The sequence below is a fragment of the Leiobunum rupestre genome, chromosome 5 (assembly GCF_980474605.1).
Source record: "Leiobunum rupestre chromosome 5, qqLeiRupe1.1.hap1, whole genome shotgun sequence".
NCBI lineage: Eukaryota > Metazoa > Arthropoda > Arachnida > Opiliones > Sclerosomatidae > Leiobunum > Leiobunum rupestre.
Genome location: NC_143388.1, coordinates 22,221,297 through 22,238,221, shown reverse-complemented (window position 1 = coordinate 22,238,221; position 16,925 = coordinate 22,221,297). Strand labels below are relative to the sequence as shown.

At 30.6% G+C, this 16,925-nt stretch overlaps 2 protein-coding genes across 2 annotated transcripts in view; both read right to left on the bottom strand.

The window, feature by feature from the left end:
- The window catches only part of LOC149943818 (uncharacterized), a 42,784-nt gene extending 28,062 nt beyond the window's left edge, over positions 1-14,722 (bottom strand). The window contains exons 1-4 of the mRNA XM_090176215.1: positions 14,578-14,722; positions 14,415-14,525; positions 14,168-14,310; positions 13,967-14,108 (exon numbers count right to left, since the gene is read on the bottom strand). Coding sequence (XP_090032341.1) covers positions 13,967-14,108; positions 14,168-14,310; positions 14,415-14,525; positions 14,578-14,638 — 457 coding nt within the window. The 5' untranslated portion in view covers positions 14,639-14,722. The remainder of the gene's footprint in view (positions 1-13,966; positions 14,109-14,167; positions 14,311-14,414; positions 14,526-14,577) is intronic.
- Positions 14,723-15,201: 479 nt separating this feature from the next.
- LOC149943817 (uncharacterized) lies at positions 15,202-15,799 on the bottom strand. The gene is made up of 3 exons (XM_090176214.1): positions 15,739-15,799; positions 15,366-15,684; positions 15,202-15,307 (listed from the first exon to the last, which is right to left on the bottom strand). Exons 1-3 carry the CDS (start codon positions 15,782-15,784, stop codon positions 15,202-15,204), a joined length of 471 nt encoding a protein of 156 aa, XP_090032340.1. The 5' UTR covers positions 15,785-15,799.
- Positions 15,800-16,925: the final 1,126 nt, after the last annotated feature.

The window sequence follows — 16,925 nt, the reverse complement described above, 5'->3', positions numbered from 1 at the left end:
TGAAATGAAATCTATTCTAGATAATCCAGATTTAAACGAATCAGAGAAATTAGCATTATACAATCAAACTCTCCAACGACGGTTAACTTACGTACGTAAAGAGCAAATCTCTCCCGTTATTGAAAACTCTGAACGACCTAAAACTTGGTTCGCGCAAATATCTTATTCTATACCTGCAACTTATGTTAGTGATGCAATTTCATTATACCGAGCGACTACGGAAGATCCGAGATATATTAGATGGACTAACTCAGGAGAGCTTTCTATTCGAGGACAAGTGATTGAGGATCTAATATAATCGATCTTTTGTATGACGCTGTGAGAAAAACGCCTGGAACAGTGATTGATCCTATACGAGGGCATTCATAAGTCAAATATTTCAAAACGTTTAATTAAAAATCCTGTAAAGTTGACACTGTTAAAAACATTCGCTGTATTTCATACACCACCAAGTAGTTCAATGTTATCATCATCTTCACCTAGTCCTCTAAGACCTTGGATACATACTAAATAAAATATATTAACCTGATAATTGTGTTCTCATTTCATAGTATAAGCCTACAATGGAAGGTTGTACAGAAACGGTCTCTTTAGGACTTTTAGCCTATTTATCACAATCATTTTCAAAATCACCGAAAATTATCACAGCTGTATTAATTATCATAGTTATTATAATATTAGAATTATTTAATTTCCTTTTTTGGCGTTACATGCCATTACATCAAAATATAACCAATATGGAGAAAGAACTTGAGCAGATCTATACTAACCCCGCAGACCCAGGGTCATTCGCTGGAGTTCGAGCGTCATGGAATATTCGTTGTTAAAGTAGAATGGAAATATTTTTAAACTTCATTTTAATATCATTGTAGTATGCTTGACACTTGAACCAATCTCACGAGTATTTCTTAAAACGTATATCTCGATCGCGTTTTATCGTACGAAATAAGTAGAAATTATGTAAGTTGTATGATACTTGATAACCTAGGCAGGAAGATAGCGCGCGCGTGCGTGGATTACCTGGGAGGCGTGGATTACCTGGGAGGCGCGGATTGCCCGGGCGCGCGGTTAATTTGAATTTAAAACATGGATTCCCTCTCCGAAATAATTCATGTACCCAAAATTGGACCGCAAGTGTTTTTCTTTTAGGGGAATCTCTATGGGAGTTTAACATTACAATAAAGCTAATAGGTCCAGTTTGGGGTACTTTTGGTCCGAAATGGGGTACATAGGGCCGAAAATGGTGACTTTGGTCGTTTTAAGGGTACTTTTGTTCTATTTTGGTCCATTTTTGGGTACATCAGAAAAGCAGTTGGAAAAACGAAGAGCCTTATTTTTTTTTTCCACCCATCTCCAAACTCCAAAAATTTATTGCTTTAATTTATTTATCGCTTCCGTAGGTATAAAATAAGATAAAAACCACTTACCTATATTTTAATTACGGTAAATTAAAAATACTTAATTAGTGTACTAAGTTACGTTTAAAAGAACCTTTTGTAACAATTCCAATATGTAAATATAGGTATAAGGATTGAAAAAATACTTAAAGTGGTTTTACTGATAAACTCTAAAGGAATTTAACTTTAAAGGGTATCTTAGATTATTGTTTTTAATTTTATTCAAGTTGAAAACGTATTAAGAGTCCTTCAAAGTACTATAAAAGGATTTTATTTACGAACTTAATTCATATTTTCTTCAAACTTTCAATTCGCTTTTATTACTATTTAAATACGGTAAAATATAATTCTTATACACAAATATAGTCAGAAAGATACTATAAAACACTAAAATTAAAATTAAATTAAATTTGTGTGGATAAGATTTGTAAATATCATTTTGAAACTAATACCTTTCACGCTTTATTTAAGTCAAGCCAATAAAAACAATTACCTATATTTTAAATACGGTAAAATATAAATACATTTCCGATATGTAAATAGGTAGAATAACACTATGAAAAGTTCCTTTTTCTTCTTTTAATACGACAACACACAACTCTGATACGCAAATATATAAAGAAAATAAAAAAAAAAAATTTACTCTACGTTCGATACGTTAAAATACATTTCCGATACACAAATATAGATAAAGAAATACTATAAAATGTAAAAAGGTAGAAAAATACTACACATTAACCATTATGAATTTAAGCTTACAACATCCTTCACGTATAGAGCATAACATATATGTTCAGAGTTAACTTGTTTCCTCGTTATCTTTATCGCATGTGTTTTAAATAGCGTATGGAATAAGTTAAGAATGTACTGAAATGGTGTATGTTTAAACCTCGTAGAATAAAGAGTAAAACATATGTTCAGATTCGGCTTGATTACTAAAGCGAATAACACAGAGACGTTTCCGGTGTAGTCACGTAGGAAGAAAAATACTACAACACTCTCTATACTCTACATTCAACACGTTAAAATATACTTCCGAAATGCCAATATAGGTAGTAAAATACTACAAAATCTCTATACTTTACCTTCAATACGTTAAATTACATTCCAATATGTAAATATAGGAGGAAAAATACTACAAAAGCCTCTTTTCTTGGCGTTCAATATGTTAAAATAGATTTCTGAAATGCAAATGTAGGTAGTAAATACTACAAAATCTCTATACTCTACCTTCAATACGTTAAATTACATTCCAATATGTAAATATAGGTAGTAAATACTACAAAAGCCTCTTTTCTTGGCGTTCAATATGTTAAAATAGATTTCTGAAATGCAAATATAGGTAGTAAATACTACAAAAGCCTCTTTTCTTGGCGTTCAATATGTTAAAATAGATTTCTGAAATGCAAATATAGGTAGTAATTACTACAATTTAAAAAACGTTGGTAAAAAGAATATCATTTTAACTTATTTAATTGTGTTTTTTACCCAACCAAGCATTTATTTGAATAAAAGTGGTATTTATTTAAATAACCAATAGTTAAATAAAAATTGTTAAATGTTTAAATAATCGAAAGTGAACAAGCCTATTTTTTAAATAAAACAAACAGACTTTAGAGTTGATAATATTTGTAAATATCATTTGAAACTAATAATTTTCACGCTTTATTTAAGTCAAGCAATTACATTTGTAAATATTGTAAATATTTTTAGGTAATAAAGAAATTAAGAAATGTTTTAATTAAAATATCTTTCATTTTCTACTACATTTTTAAAAATGAAAGAAGTTTAACAATATAATTATTCTAATATAATTTCAAAATCAGGTATTATTTAAAGTACAAATGCATAATTTAGTGAAGCAATTCTTATTTAAATACTTTTATTTAATTAATTTGTGTATCTGAAATGTATTTATTGAAAAATAAGTGGGTTTTACTATTTATCACGGTTTTTTATATATGTATATATATATATTGGAATTGTTACAAAAGGTTCTTTTAAACGTAACTTAGTACATTAATTTATTTTGGAAGTTCAAAACGTATTAAGAGCCCTTCAGAGTACTATAAAAGGATTTCATTTACAAACTAAATTAATATTTTCTTCAAACTTTCAATTCGTTATAATTCGAATTTAAATGAAAACATCATGGATTATAGGTGCGTAATCTACTATTAGACCGAACGGATTAAAAAATACTTAAAGTAAGTGGTTTTACTGATAAACTAAAGGAATTTAACTTTAAAGGGTATCTTAGATTATTGTTTTTAATATTATTCAAATTCAAAACGTATAAAGAGTCCTTCAAAGTAATTTAAAAGAATTTTATTTACGAACTAAATCCATATTTTAGAAGTTAGTTTGTATGAAATACTTACTAATACCTGAAAAATGGACTTTAGAGTTGATAAGATTTGTAAATATCATTTGAAACTAATAATTTTCACGCTTTATTTAAGTCAAGCAATTACATTTTTAAAAATGAAAGAAGTTAAACAATATAAAAATTTGTAAATATTGTAAATATTTTTAGGTAATAAAGAAATTAAGAAATGTTTTAATTTAAATATCTTTCATTTTCTACTACATTTTTAAAAATGAAAGAAGTTTAACAATATAATTATTCTAATATAATTTCAAAATCCGGTATTATTTAAAGTACAAATGCATAATTTAGTGAAGCAATTCTTATTTAAATACTTTTATTTAATTAATTTGTGTATCTGAAATGTATTAATTGAAAAATAAGTGGGTTTTACTATTTATCACGGTTTTTTATATATATACATATATATTGGAATTGTTACAAAAGGTTCTTTTAAACGTAACTTAGTACATTAATTTATTTTGGAAGTTCAAAACGTATTAAGAGCCCTTCAGAGTACTATAAAAGGATTTCATTTACAAACTAAATTAATATTTTCTTCAAACTTTCAATTCGTTATAATTTGAATTTAAATGAAAACATCATGGATTATAGGTGCGTAATCTACTATTAGACCGAACTAATTAAAAAAATACTTAAAGTAAGTGGTTTTACTGATAAACTCTAAAGGAATTTTGGAATTTTCTAGAATAGCAAAGTAAAACTAAAACGTAAACCAAGTTTAAAACGAAACTAATAACTGGGAGAAAGGTTGAAGTAAGTAATTTTTTTTGATTTTTCGTTTTTTAATTTTTGAGTTCCCTATATTATTATAAACTAAATTAAATATAATTTATGAAAATTTGTGATAAAAGATCTGCTCCTTCGTGTTTTACATATATTTAAAAACTCGAGATTTTAATGAATTGTTTTCAAAGCATGAAAAATATAGCAGATCCTTTGATTTTAATTGTAGTTAGTAGTTACTTAAAAAAAGTCGCTAGCTGACTTGGAGCTGGTGTAGTTAAATTTTAAAAATGTGTATTTTAAATTTTGTTTGTAAAAGTTTTTTTTGAAAAAGTTTAGTATTATAGTTTAAATTTATTAAATAAAATAAAATATAAATTATACATTTGGTTTAGTATTTTACTATTGCAAGTAAAATTAATAGTAATTTCAATTACTTTTTTAGTTTTTTTGACAAATATGCAAACTATTTAGTTATTTCAAAAACAAATACGTCGAATTATTTGGTATTCGAAATACTATTGGTTAGTTTTTATATCTTTAATTTTATTTTTCAGAACAATTTCTCTTTGTCTAGCTTCTTCTAACTTTAATTTAGATGGCCTTAAAGCCAAGTATTTAACAAATTTTGTAATCAAGTAGATGGAGCTTTAAACAATTTTTCTGTCATGTAGTCAAGGAAATGTTCAAATATACGTGTATTTGGTCATTTTGATGGTCAAATAGCCCAGTATGGAACTGCGAGATGATAGTCAGACATTGAGACGCGGGTGGCGCCCGTGCCCCAGCGTCCGCGCCCTCGCCCTGATGGTGCCCCGAGCCTCCGTCGACGTCTGAAATGTGAAATGGGGCACCGACGGGGCTGGCGCGGACGCTGGGGCACGGGCGCCACCCGCGTCTCAATGTCTGACTATCATCTCGCAGTTCCATACTGGGCTATTTGACCATCAAAATGACCAAATACACGTATATTTGAACATTTCCTTGACTACATGACAGAAAAATTGTTTAAAGCTCCATCTACTTGGTTACAAAATTTGTTAAATACTTGGCTTTAAGGCCATCTAAATTAAAGTTAGAAGAAGCTGTACAAAGAGAAATTGTTCTGAAAAATAAAATTAAAGATATAAAAACTAACCAATAGTATTTCGAATACCAAATAATTCGACGTATTTGTTTTTGAAATAACTAAATAGTTTGCATATTTGTCAAAAAAACTAAAAAAGTAATTGAAATTACTATTAATTTTACTTGCAATAGTAAAATACTAAACCAAATGTATAATTTATATTTTATTTTATTTAATAAATTTAAACTATAATACTAAACTTTTTCAAAAAAAACTTTTACAAACAAAATTTAAAATACACATTTTTAAAATTTAACTACACCAGCTCCAAGTCAGCTAGCGACTTTTTTTAAGTAACTACTATCTACAATTAAAATCAAAGGATCTGCTATATTTTTCATGCTTTGAAAACAATTCATTAAAATCTCGAGTTTTTAAATATATGTAAAACACGAAGGAGCAGATCTTTTATCACAAATTTTCATAAATTATATTTAATTTAGTTTATAATAATATAGGGAACTCAAAAATTAAAAAACGAAAAATCAAAAAAAATTACTTACTTCAACCTTTCTCCCAGTTATTAGTTTCGTTTTAAACTTGGTTTACGTTTTAGTTTTACTTTGCTATTCTAGAAAATTCCAAAATTCCTTTAGAGTTTATCAGTAAAACCACTTACTTTAAGTATTTTTTTAATTAGTTCGGTCTAATAGTAGATTACGCACCTATAATCCATGATGTTTTCATTTAAATTCAAATTATAACGAATTGAAAGTTTGAAGAAAATATTAATTTAGTTTGTAAATGAAATCCTTTTATAGTACTCTGAAGGGCTCTTAATACGTTTTGAACTTCCAAAATAAATTAATGTACTAAGTTACGTTTAAAAGAACCTTTTGTAACAATTCCAATATATATGTATATATATAAAAAACCGTGATAAATAGTAAAACCCACTTATTTTTCAATTAATACATTTCAGATACACAAATTAATTAAATAAAAGTATTTAAATAAGAATTGCTTCACTAAATTATGCATTTGTACTTTAAATAATACCTGATTTTGAAATTATATTAGAATAATTATATTGTTAAACTTCTTTCATTTTTAAAAATGTAGTAGAAAATGAAAGATATTTAAATTAAAACATTTCTTAATTTCTTTATTACCTAAAAATATTTACAATATTTACAAATTTTTATATTGTTTAACTTCTTTCATTTTTAAAAATGTAATTGCTTGACTTAAATAAAGCGTGAAAATTATTAGTTTCAAATGATATTTACAAATCTTATCAACTCTAAAGTCCATTTTTCAGGTATTAGTAAGTATTTCATACAAACTAACTTCTAAAATATGGATTTAGTTCGTAAATAAAATTCTTTTAAATTACTTTGAAGGACTCTTTATACGTTTTGAATTTGAATAATATTAAAAACAATAATCTAAGATACCCTTTAAAGTTAAATTCCTTTAGTTTATCAGTAAAACCACTTACTTTAAGTATTTTTTAATCCGTTCGGTCTAATAGTAGATTACGCACCTATAATCCATGATGTTTTCATTTAAATTCGAATTATAACGAATTGAAAGTTTGAAGAAAATATTAATTTAGTTTGTAAATGAAATCCTTTTATAGTACTCTGAAGGGCTCTTAATACGTTTTGAACTTCCAAAATAAATTAATGTACTAAGTTACGTTTAAAAGAACCTTTTGTAACAATTCCAATATATATATATACATATATAAAAAACCGTGATAAATAGTAAAACCCACTTATTTTTCAATAAATACATTTCAGATACACAAATTAATTAAATAAAAGTATTTAAATAAGAATTGCTTCACTAAATTATGCATTTGTACTTTAAATAATACCTGATTTTGAAATTATATTAGAATAATTATATTGTTAAACTTCTTTCATTTTTAAAAATGTAGTAGAAAATGAAAGATATTTTAATTAAAACATTTCTTAATTTCTTTATTACCTAAAAATATTTACAATATTTACAAATGTAATTGCTTGACTTAAATAAAGCGTGAAAATTATTAGTTTCAAATGATATTTACAAATATTATCAACTCTAAAGTCTGTTTGTTTTATTTAAAAAATAGGCTTGTTCACTTTCGATTATTTAAACATTTAACAATTTTTATTTAACTATTGGTTATTTAAATAAATACCACTTTTATTCAAATAAATGCTTGGTTGGGTAAAAAACACAATTAAATAAGTTAAAATGATATTCTTTTTACCAACGTTTTTTAAATTGTAGTAATTACTACCTATATTTGCATTTCAGAAATCTATTTTAACATATTGAACGCCAAGAAAAGAGGCTTTTGTAGTATTTACTACCTATATTTGCATTTCAGAAATCTATTTTAACATATTGAACGCCAAGAAAAGAGGCTTTTGTAGTATTTACTACCTATATTTACATATTGGAATGTAATTTAACGTATTGAAGGTAGAGTATAGAGATTTTGTAGTATTTACTACCTACATTTGCATTTCAGAAATCTATTTTAACATATTGAACGCCAAGAAAAGAGGCTTTTGTAGTATTTTTCCTCCTATATTTACATATTGGAATGTAATTTAACGTATTGAAGGTAAAGTATAGAGATTTTGTAGTATTTTACTACCTATATTGGCATTTCGGAAGTATATTTTAACGTGTTGAATGTAGAGTATAGAGAGTGTTGTAGTATTTTTCTTCCTACGTGACTACACCGGAAACGTCTCTGTGTTATTCGCTTTAGTAATCAAGCCGAATCTGAACATATGTTTTACTCTTTATTCTACGAGGTTTAAACATACACCATTTCAGTACATTCTTAACTTATTCCATACGCTATTTAAAACACATGCGATAAAGATAACGAGGAAACAAGTTAACTCTGAACATATATGTTATGCTCTATACGTGAAGGATGTTGTAAGCTTAAATTCATAATGGTTAATGTGTAGTATTTTTCTACCTTTTTACATTTTATAGTATTTCTTTATCTATATTTGTGTATCGGAAATGTATTTTAACGTATCGAACGTAGAGTAAATTTTTTTTTTATTTTCTTTATATATTTGCGTATCAGAGTTGTGTGTTGTCGTATTAAAAGAAGAAAAAGGAACTTTTCATAGTGTTATTCTACCTATTTACATATCGGAAATGTAGGTAATTGTTTTTATTGGCTTGACTTAAATAAAGCGTGAAAGGTATTAGTTTCAAAATGATATTTACAAATCTTATCCACACAAATTTAATTTAATTTTAATTTTAGTGTTTTATAGTATCTTTCTGACTATATTTGTGTATAAGTATTATATTTTACCGTATTTAAATAGTAATAAAAGCGAATTGAAAGTTTGAAGAAAATATGAATTAAGTTCGTAAATAAAATCCTTTTATAGTACTTTGAAGGACTCTTAATACGTTTTCAACTTGAATAAAATTAAAAACAATAATCTAAGATACCCTTTAAAGTTAAATTCCTTTAGAGTTTATCAGTAAAACCACTTTAAGTATTTTTTCAATCCTTATACCTATATTTACATATTGGAATTGTTACAAAAGGTTCTTTTAAACGTAACTTAGTACACTAATTAAGTATTTTTAATTTACCGTAATTAAAATATAGGTAAGTGGTTTTTATCTTATTTTATACCTACGGAAGCGATAAATAAATTAAAGCAATAAATTTTTGGAGTTTGGAGATGGGTGGGAAAAAAAAAATAAGGCTCTTCGTTTTTCCAACTGCTTTTCTGATGTACCCAAAAATGGACCAAAATAGAACAAAAGGACCCTTAAAACGACCAAAGTCACCATTTTCGGCCCTATGTACCCCATTTCGGACCAAAAGTACCCCAAACTGGACCTATTAGCTTTATTGTAATGTTAAACTCCCATAGAGATTCCCCTAAAAGAAAAACACTTGCGGTCCAATTTTGGGTACATGAATTATTTCGGAGAGGGAATCCATGTTTTAAATTCAAATTAACCGCGCGCCCGGGCAATCCGCGCCTCCCAGGTAATCCACGCCTCCCAGGTAATCCACGCACGCGCGCGCTATCTTCCTGCCTAGGTTATCAAGTATCATACAACTTACATAATTTCTACTTATTTCGTACGATAAAACGCGATCGAGATATACGTTTTAAGAAATACTCGTGAGATTGGTTCAAGTGTCAAGCATACTACAATGATATTAAAATGAAGTTTAAAAATATTTCCATTCTACTTTAACAACGAATATTCCATGACGTCAAAACACTCTTAAATTCAAATTAACCGCGTCCCCCGGGGTAATCTGCGCACGCGTCGCCTAGGTTATCAATTTTTACATCATTTCAACTTATTCCGTACGATAAAACTTGATAAGATATACGTTCAAGTATCTTTCGAGATAAGCGTAGATAAATGAACAAGTTGGCCTGGACACAATATGTTGATATACGAAAAAACAAATCGTCGCGAGAAATACCCTAAATACATTGACTTTTCGACGATTTTACCCCCATTTCACCCCTTAAACCCCGGATTTCGATCCCGAACCCAAACCCGAACCCGGGATCGATGTCATACCCTCACTTTCCTTCTACTAAGCTATCCTCGGACATGGCATAACGTTCGAAAACCTAATCTATTGGTTATTAAAGACCCTCTCGAATATGATAAAATGACTGATAACCCTCTAGTTAAAGACCCTCTCGAATATGATAAAATAATTGAAGTTCCCGCGGGTTTTTATAAAACTCCGGAAGAACTATTACATGTTATGAACGTCCACAACCAAGAAGAAGAACAAGTTACATTCGCTTATTTAAATTATTCTAATCGAATTAAAGTTAAATTGCAACCGAAAATCAGAGCTGTAATTGGCCCCGATCTATCGATTTTACTAGGTTTTAAGGATAGAAGAGATAATGATTTCACCATTTTAAATTCAATGATAACCCCCTACCCAGTTGATATGAACGCTGGGTTACATTCCTTATTCGTTTATTCTGATCTGGTTGAAAATAGAGTTGTTGGGGATAGTTTAGCACCTCTATTAAGAATCATAAGCGTCGAAGAGAAAGCCGAGTCTAATGGGAAAACAACTACAAAAATATTTTCACAACCTCATTACCTACCAGTCGTGTGTAATAATATTAAGACTATAGAGATTAATATAACAGATGATTTAGGTGAGCCAATACAGTTTCATAGTGGAAAAGCTCACGTTGTATTACATTTTAAACCCCGTAAAATGTGGACTTCACTATAAACCTTTAATCATTCAGGACACACCTTCATTCTAGCTTAAGAGAGCGAACAGTTAACATCATGAGGTCTGAATATTCACCTTCAAGAACTGATTATGAAAGTTACTATTTAAACCAGGTTGGTTTCGGTGGAATACCTGTATATAGAGGTTTAGCCGTGCAAAGAGGACATGGACTAGGAAATATATTATCTTCAGCGTTTAGATTCACGGTACCTTTACTGAAGAAAGGCGCTACTTACTTGGGAAAAAAACTTTTAAGTACCGGAGCGAAAGTAGCGACCGATGTTGTTAGCGTAGTCCCAATTAAAACAGCGCTTAAATCGCATTCTATTAACGCTGGAAGGGAAACTTTAGCTTCAGCAGCTGATGAAGCCATGAGACTAACATCTTCAGCTACGGATCATATTAAAAGAATGACGGGTTCCGGAAATAAAAGGAAACGAACTCAGTCGAAAAGCGCCATTTCAACAGCAGGCAGGATAGCGAAAGGACGGTTCCCTAAACGTTCCGATATATTCTCATAATGTCCCTTTTACACCCGCACTCAGTTGAGTGTATAAATTCCGAGCTAGATGTGTTTCAAGTACCTATGACACAATCTTCGATTATTGGTGGAGAATGGGTTGAGTATAATCCAATATCAAATATAGTTGATAACGCATCAATTACATTTTCTATCAACGGTAACTCTGAAACGTATATAGACCTTTCACAAACTTTGCTGCACGTTCGAGTTAAGGTAACTAAAGATAATGGTCAACTACCGCAACCCGCGGTTCCAGGTGTTGCGGGTGGGGCCGCCGGAACTCCAGCCGACAATATCGCCCCCGAGAATTTGTTTCTTCATTCGCTTTTTAGCGACGTCCACGTATTTCTTAATGAAAGATCAGTAACACCTTCCAGTCAAAATTACGCTTATAAAAGTATGATACAAACTTTATTAACGTTCGGAGATTCTGCGAAAAATGTTATTTAACGAGTTCACTTTTCTATCGGGATACGCCTGGAAAGTTCGATTCATTTTTCGATAACGATGGTTTCTCTAAACGAGCGAGTTTAGCGCAAAAAGGGGCGATTGACTTGTTAGGCGTAGTCCATACTGATTTATGTCAACAATCACGCTTTTTATTAAATATGGTTGATTTGAAATTTAAATTCGATAAAAATAGAGCAGCTTTTTGCGTTCATTCCGACGTAAAATGTAAAGTGGAGATTTTATCAGCTTCCCTTTTCTGAGGAAAGTTAAAGTGATACCGGAACTATCGCTCGCTCAAGCCAAGGCGTTACAATATGGAACCGCTAAATATCCTGTAACTCGTTCGGAGTGCACCTCATTTTCTATACCCGCTGGTCTTATGGCTAGTGTGCAAGATCATTTATTTACCGGACAAGCACCTAAGAAAGTTGTTATCGGGTTTGTGGAACAAAAAGCGTTTCTAGGAGATTTGAAAAAATCCCCGTACAACTTTCAACATTTCGATTTATCAAGCATTGGATTGTACATTGACGGTAGCAGCGTCCCTCATAAGGCGTTATCTCTAAACTTTGAGGAGAATCAATATATTCAAGCGTATTGCAATCTTTTCATTCAAACTAATCAGTGGAACGTAGATGAAGGGAATCAGATAAGTCGGGAAGATTACCCTAACGGAAATTGTTTATTCGCGTACAATTTAACCTCGGATCTAAATAACAACGCTAATCACTTGCATCTTGTAAAAAACAGTAACCTGAGATTAGAATTAAAATTTGCAAAACCGTTACCGGAGACGATTTCCATTCTAATTTACGCCGAGTTTAAAAATTTGATTGAAATTGATAAAAATCGAACCGTGATTTTCGATTACAGTAATTAACGATTCGCTACAGATAACTAAAATACTTGAAAAAGATTTAAGTACTAAAAGTATATTTCAAGGCGTGTTCGCGGCTGACAAGCTACCTAAATACGTAAAAATATTCCCTTCTCTATTTATTGTAAATACCGATACGAGTGCTGAACCTGGAGAACACTGGGTTCTAATATATTTTTCTAAACATAAAAATTGTGAATTCATGGATTCCTTTGGAAACCCGCCAGATTATTTTAAATTTAATGACTTTATTGAACGAAACAGTAAAACTGTAACTTTTAATTCTAATCAATTACAGAGTAATTCTAGTAATACGTGTGGAGCATTCTGTATCTATTTTGCTATAAACAGGTGTAAAGGAATAGAAATGTATAACATTGTGTCTAGGTTTAAGAAAGATAAATATGTAAACGATAAAATGATTAAAGAGTTTATATGCAAAATGTATTCAATAAAATAATTTTTTACAATTTATAACAATAGCAGTTTTTTTTTATATATACATAAATACAAGCATTCATTATAATTTTTCAATATCTTTATGACCGTGCGCTAATGTACGAACCCCGCAGGGTAGAATGTATCTCTTATCATCATTTGGTGATAAACAAAGTTTTCTAGTATTTAAAGTAAATAGTTCATGCTTGAAACTAGCTATACGCATCATCTCGGCTGACATGGTTTCTTGATTAAAAAGACAACGTTCATAGTCTTCGTGGCGGATGACGTTTCTAATAACGTTCATGGCAACGCCCTTACAAACCTTTTTATGGTTTAAAATTGACTCTAAAGATTTCCCCAATCGCAACTCCTTTTCTATCTCTTCAGCGGTCTTAGACTCCCCGTACAATTTAATAGAATAAAGCTTTGGACGAAGTCCTACAAAGCTTTGAATTAACTGCGAATTTGTCTCGTCTTTAAAATAACCGAGAGCTTTTTTATTCTGATTAGAATGAAGGAAATGCGAAGGTGGATAATCAGAGAAGTCAAACAGCAATAAATTATTTAAATTGATTTACCCGAAAACAGAGTTAACCATTAGTTTCCAGAAATTCTTTTCAAATGAACTCTTGGATAATTTCCTCTGTTCAGTGTTGAATCTAACATATTTTTCTAACCATTTTCCTTGAGTGAAGGTTAGAGCTCGATGAACCTTGGTTATTTTCAAACCTAATTCTACATAATATTTTAAATTGCGGTAATGTACTATGTATTTCTCTTTATTTTTTAAATTAGGAAGAAGTTTTGGTAGACTTTGATTCTCCTTAATATTTAATTTTCCTAAGAGATCTTTGGAGTATGGAGATAGCATATCATGTGTAATAACTTTAGATTCCGCCGCTACTGGGAGATCGTTATGTAAGTCATGCAACTCTGGAGGATATTCAAGATCCACCTGCAAAGGAAACAATTCTTTAAAAATATAATTCAATAATTATAACACTTGTTATTTACCTCTAAAATGTATCCGTTTTCAACGTTATTGGGAATACTCAGAATATTTTCACAGAGTGTTTGCAAATCATCCTCCTGAACCCACTGGAAGTCGCCTAGCGGTAGTGGTTCACACATAACAGCACCGTACAAATTATTAGCATCTTCAATTAAGTGAAATTAAGTTAATTAATATAATTAAAATTAAAATAATTAAAATAAAAAAAAAATAAAAAAAATTATTTATTTTTTTTAAAATGTAAATTACCTAAATAGCATATATAACTACTCTCTTTAGACGAATCATATATGTCGGCCATATATTTGTTATTCGCTTCAGAATAACGAGTTGAGATCATTGAAACACCGCCTCGAATCCCTAAAAATTCAATGTAAATACAATAATATTTAAAATATCACAAAAGCGTTACCCTTTTCAATAAATAAGTGTTGATCTATATCAAGTATGAGATCGAGGCGAACATCGGTCATCTTCAAAGCTGCTTGCCAGGCTAAACCTGGTGCGGTGTAAGCGTGAGCGGGATCTAGTTTATAATGAGTTATAGATAATGTTCAAAAATTTTCAAAAACGTCGGCTAAGAGCAACGTATCGCTTTTCACATAGAGGTCGGTGTATTCTCCTACGAAAACCGAGTTTAAGAGATTTGAAATATTTATACTATAGTAATTTTACCTAATGTTTGAATATTAAACGCTGTCCAAACATTTTGGGCGTGTAAATAATCAGATTCTAAAATATTTTGATTTTTCAATGAACTGAAAAACGCTTCTCTAGGTGGCAGCATCGTCTCGTCAAATTTCTTTTCATCGTCCATATACTCGTACGGGTAGACTCCCTTCCGCAAAAGCAGTTGAACTTTCTCACTTTCAAAATATTTCTTAACAATCTGAAATTTACTGGCTCCTTCCAAAACGAGATTAGATACTAGAGCATCGAGGCTATCGCTTAGAAATCGATAAGAGTCTAAAAACCGAAATCTCCCTAAAAATAATAATAAAATTACTGTTTAGGTTAAATTCATAATTAAATATATTTAACCTAGTTTGAGTGAAATATAATTTTCGCTAGTGGAAGGAATACAGTCAAGTATCTGTTCCTTAAAATGACCAATCTCCTGACATATAAGATGTAAATCGTATCTATGAAGATTTATTATTATTAGGTTTATTTCCTGGTTAATTAACTTAATAAAATCACCTGCTAAGGTTATGAAGGAAAACAGGGATAAATTCTGGAACTTTCTTTTGAAGATTACAGAGGTTATGCGCTGGCCCCCTATATTTGCCAGTGAAATGACAATGATCTCGAACAGCGGGCATATTTCCCTGATTTAGCTGCTTCTGACAAATGTAGCAAAGCGTAGCAGCTTGAAACTGTTCCTCCTCCTCCGGGGTTATAATCATTGGTACATTGGTTTCAATGAGTTCCATCAACTCCGTCTCTAATTCCAGAATAGACTCCAGAAATCTTCGAGTTGCATCTTGACCTCGATAGCAATCGGTTCGAACAGGTACACCTATAAGTCTTCTCTTATAATATATCTAAAAGGGCATTTTGACAAATAACTTACCGTTAGGTCCAACAAGCACCCACGAATACGCGCAGCTGATGTGCATGTTTACTTTGCTGGTATTTAAATCGGGATCTAGATCACTTCCTTGAACTCTCGGTACTATTGCTTCAAAATCGGCGTAAAATACATACTGCACCTAATAATTTCATTTCATTAAGAGTTAAATTAAATAATTTTTATTTTTACTTTTTCCGTCCACTCATATTTATCAAAATAAAGCGTCTTCTTCGATATGCAAATCACGTCGCTGTTCCGCGTTATTTCCACTGAATCGGTGAAGACACATTCTAATACAGAAAATAATTAGTAGATTGCAAACTAATATATTGGAAACTAAATTACCTGCAGTAATAACTTGTGCTTCTGTTTTTTGTTAGATGCTGTAGCAGTTTTCCTAGGTCTCGTATAAGACAGTAATGTCTATTCCCATCGTCAATATCTTTAGTTTCATCGCTGATGTATAGCAGATCAACCTCCCTTTCCTTACAACACTTGTTGGCGCTTACGTAAAGAGGGAATATATCTCCCGAGAAGCCAAACACAGATATTGATAAATTATTAGTAAATTCAAATTTTTTAAGCTCGGTTGAGTTTAATTTGAAAGGAAAAGATATGCCACTGGTATCAATTTCATTTTCATAAGGTCTATATTTGGTAACACGGTGAGGGTTTTGAGTCCAAGGAACTGGGTGAAGTTTAGCTAGAATTGACCAGAGAAAACATTTCTCATCATTTTCGTTTCTAATATTAAGAATCGCACGACGTTGAGATAGTTTTTGAGGTAGTTCCATATACGATGACCCCCGTAACGGCTGGTAAGATGCTACATTTAATTCTACATACAGAATACGATCAATTACCCAACCCGATCCTACCAAAAATATAATGTTTTAGTTCAAAATATAACTTTTATATTTAAGTACATACCTGTCGCTTCAAAGTTTTCCGCTGCTGACTGTATTGTTTCAAGGCATTCATTCAGCTGGTTTTCAATGATGTCAAGCGTTAATGTTGTTTGCATAGTGCTCCGGAAATAGGGTCGTACTTCCGCTCTTTGTTCCACACCTCCTAAAGTAGGAACCATTTAATTCCACGTTTACTAGCCAGTCTTTCTACTAAAAATTTACGGAAAGCGGCTCGGTAACGTCCGATAAACATTCCCGCATCAATATCATAGTCTTCAG

Bases quoted from the DNA above. Each gene is read 5' to 3' on its own strand.
- LOC149943817 (XM_090176214.1), bottom strand. From the start codon at position 15,784: ATGCACATCAGCTGCGCGTATTCGTGGGTGCTTGTTGGACCTAACG. The intron at 15,685-15,738 runs GTAAGTTATTTG...GAAGACTTATAG, and splicing joins GGTGCTTGTTGGACCTAACG to GTGTACCTGTTCGAACCGAT. The intron at 15,308-15,365 runs GTGATTTTATTA...AAATCTTCATAG, and splicing joins TTCCTTCATAACCTTAGCAG to ATACGATTTACATCTTATAT.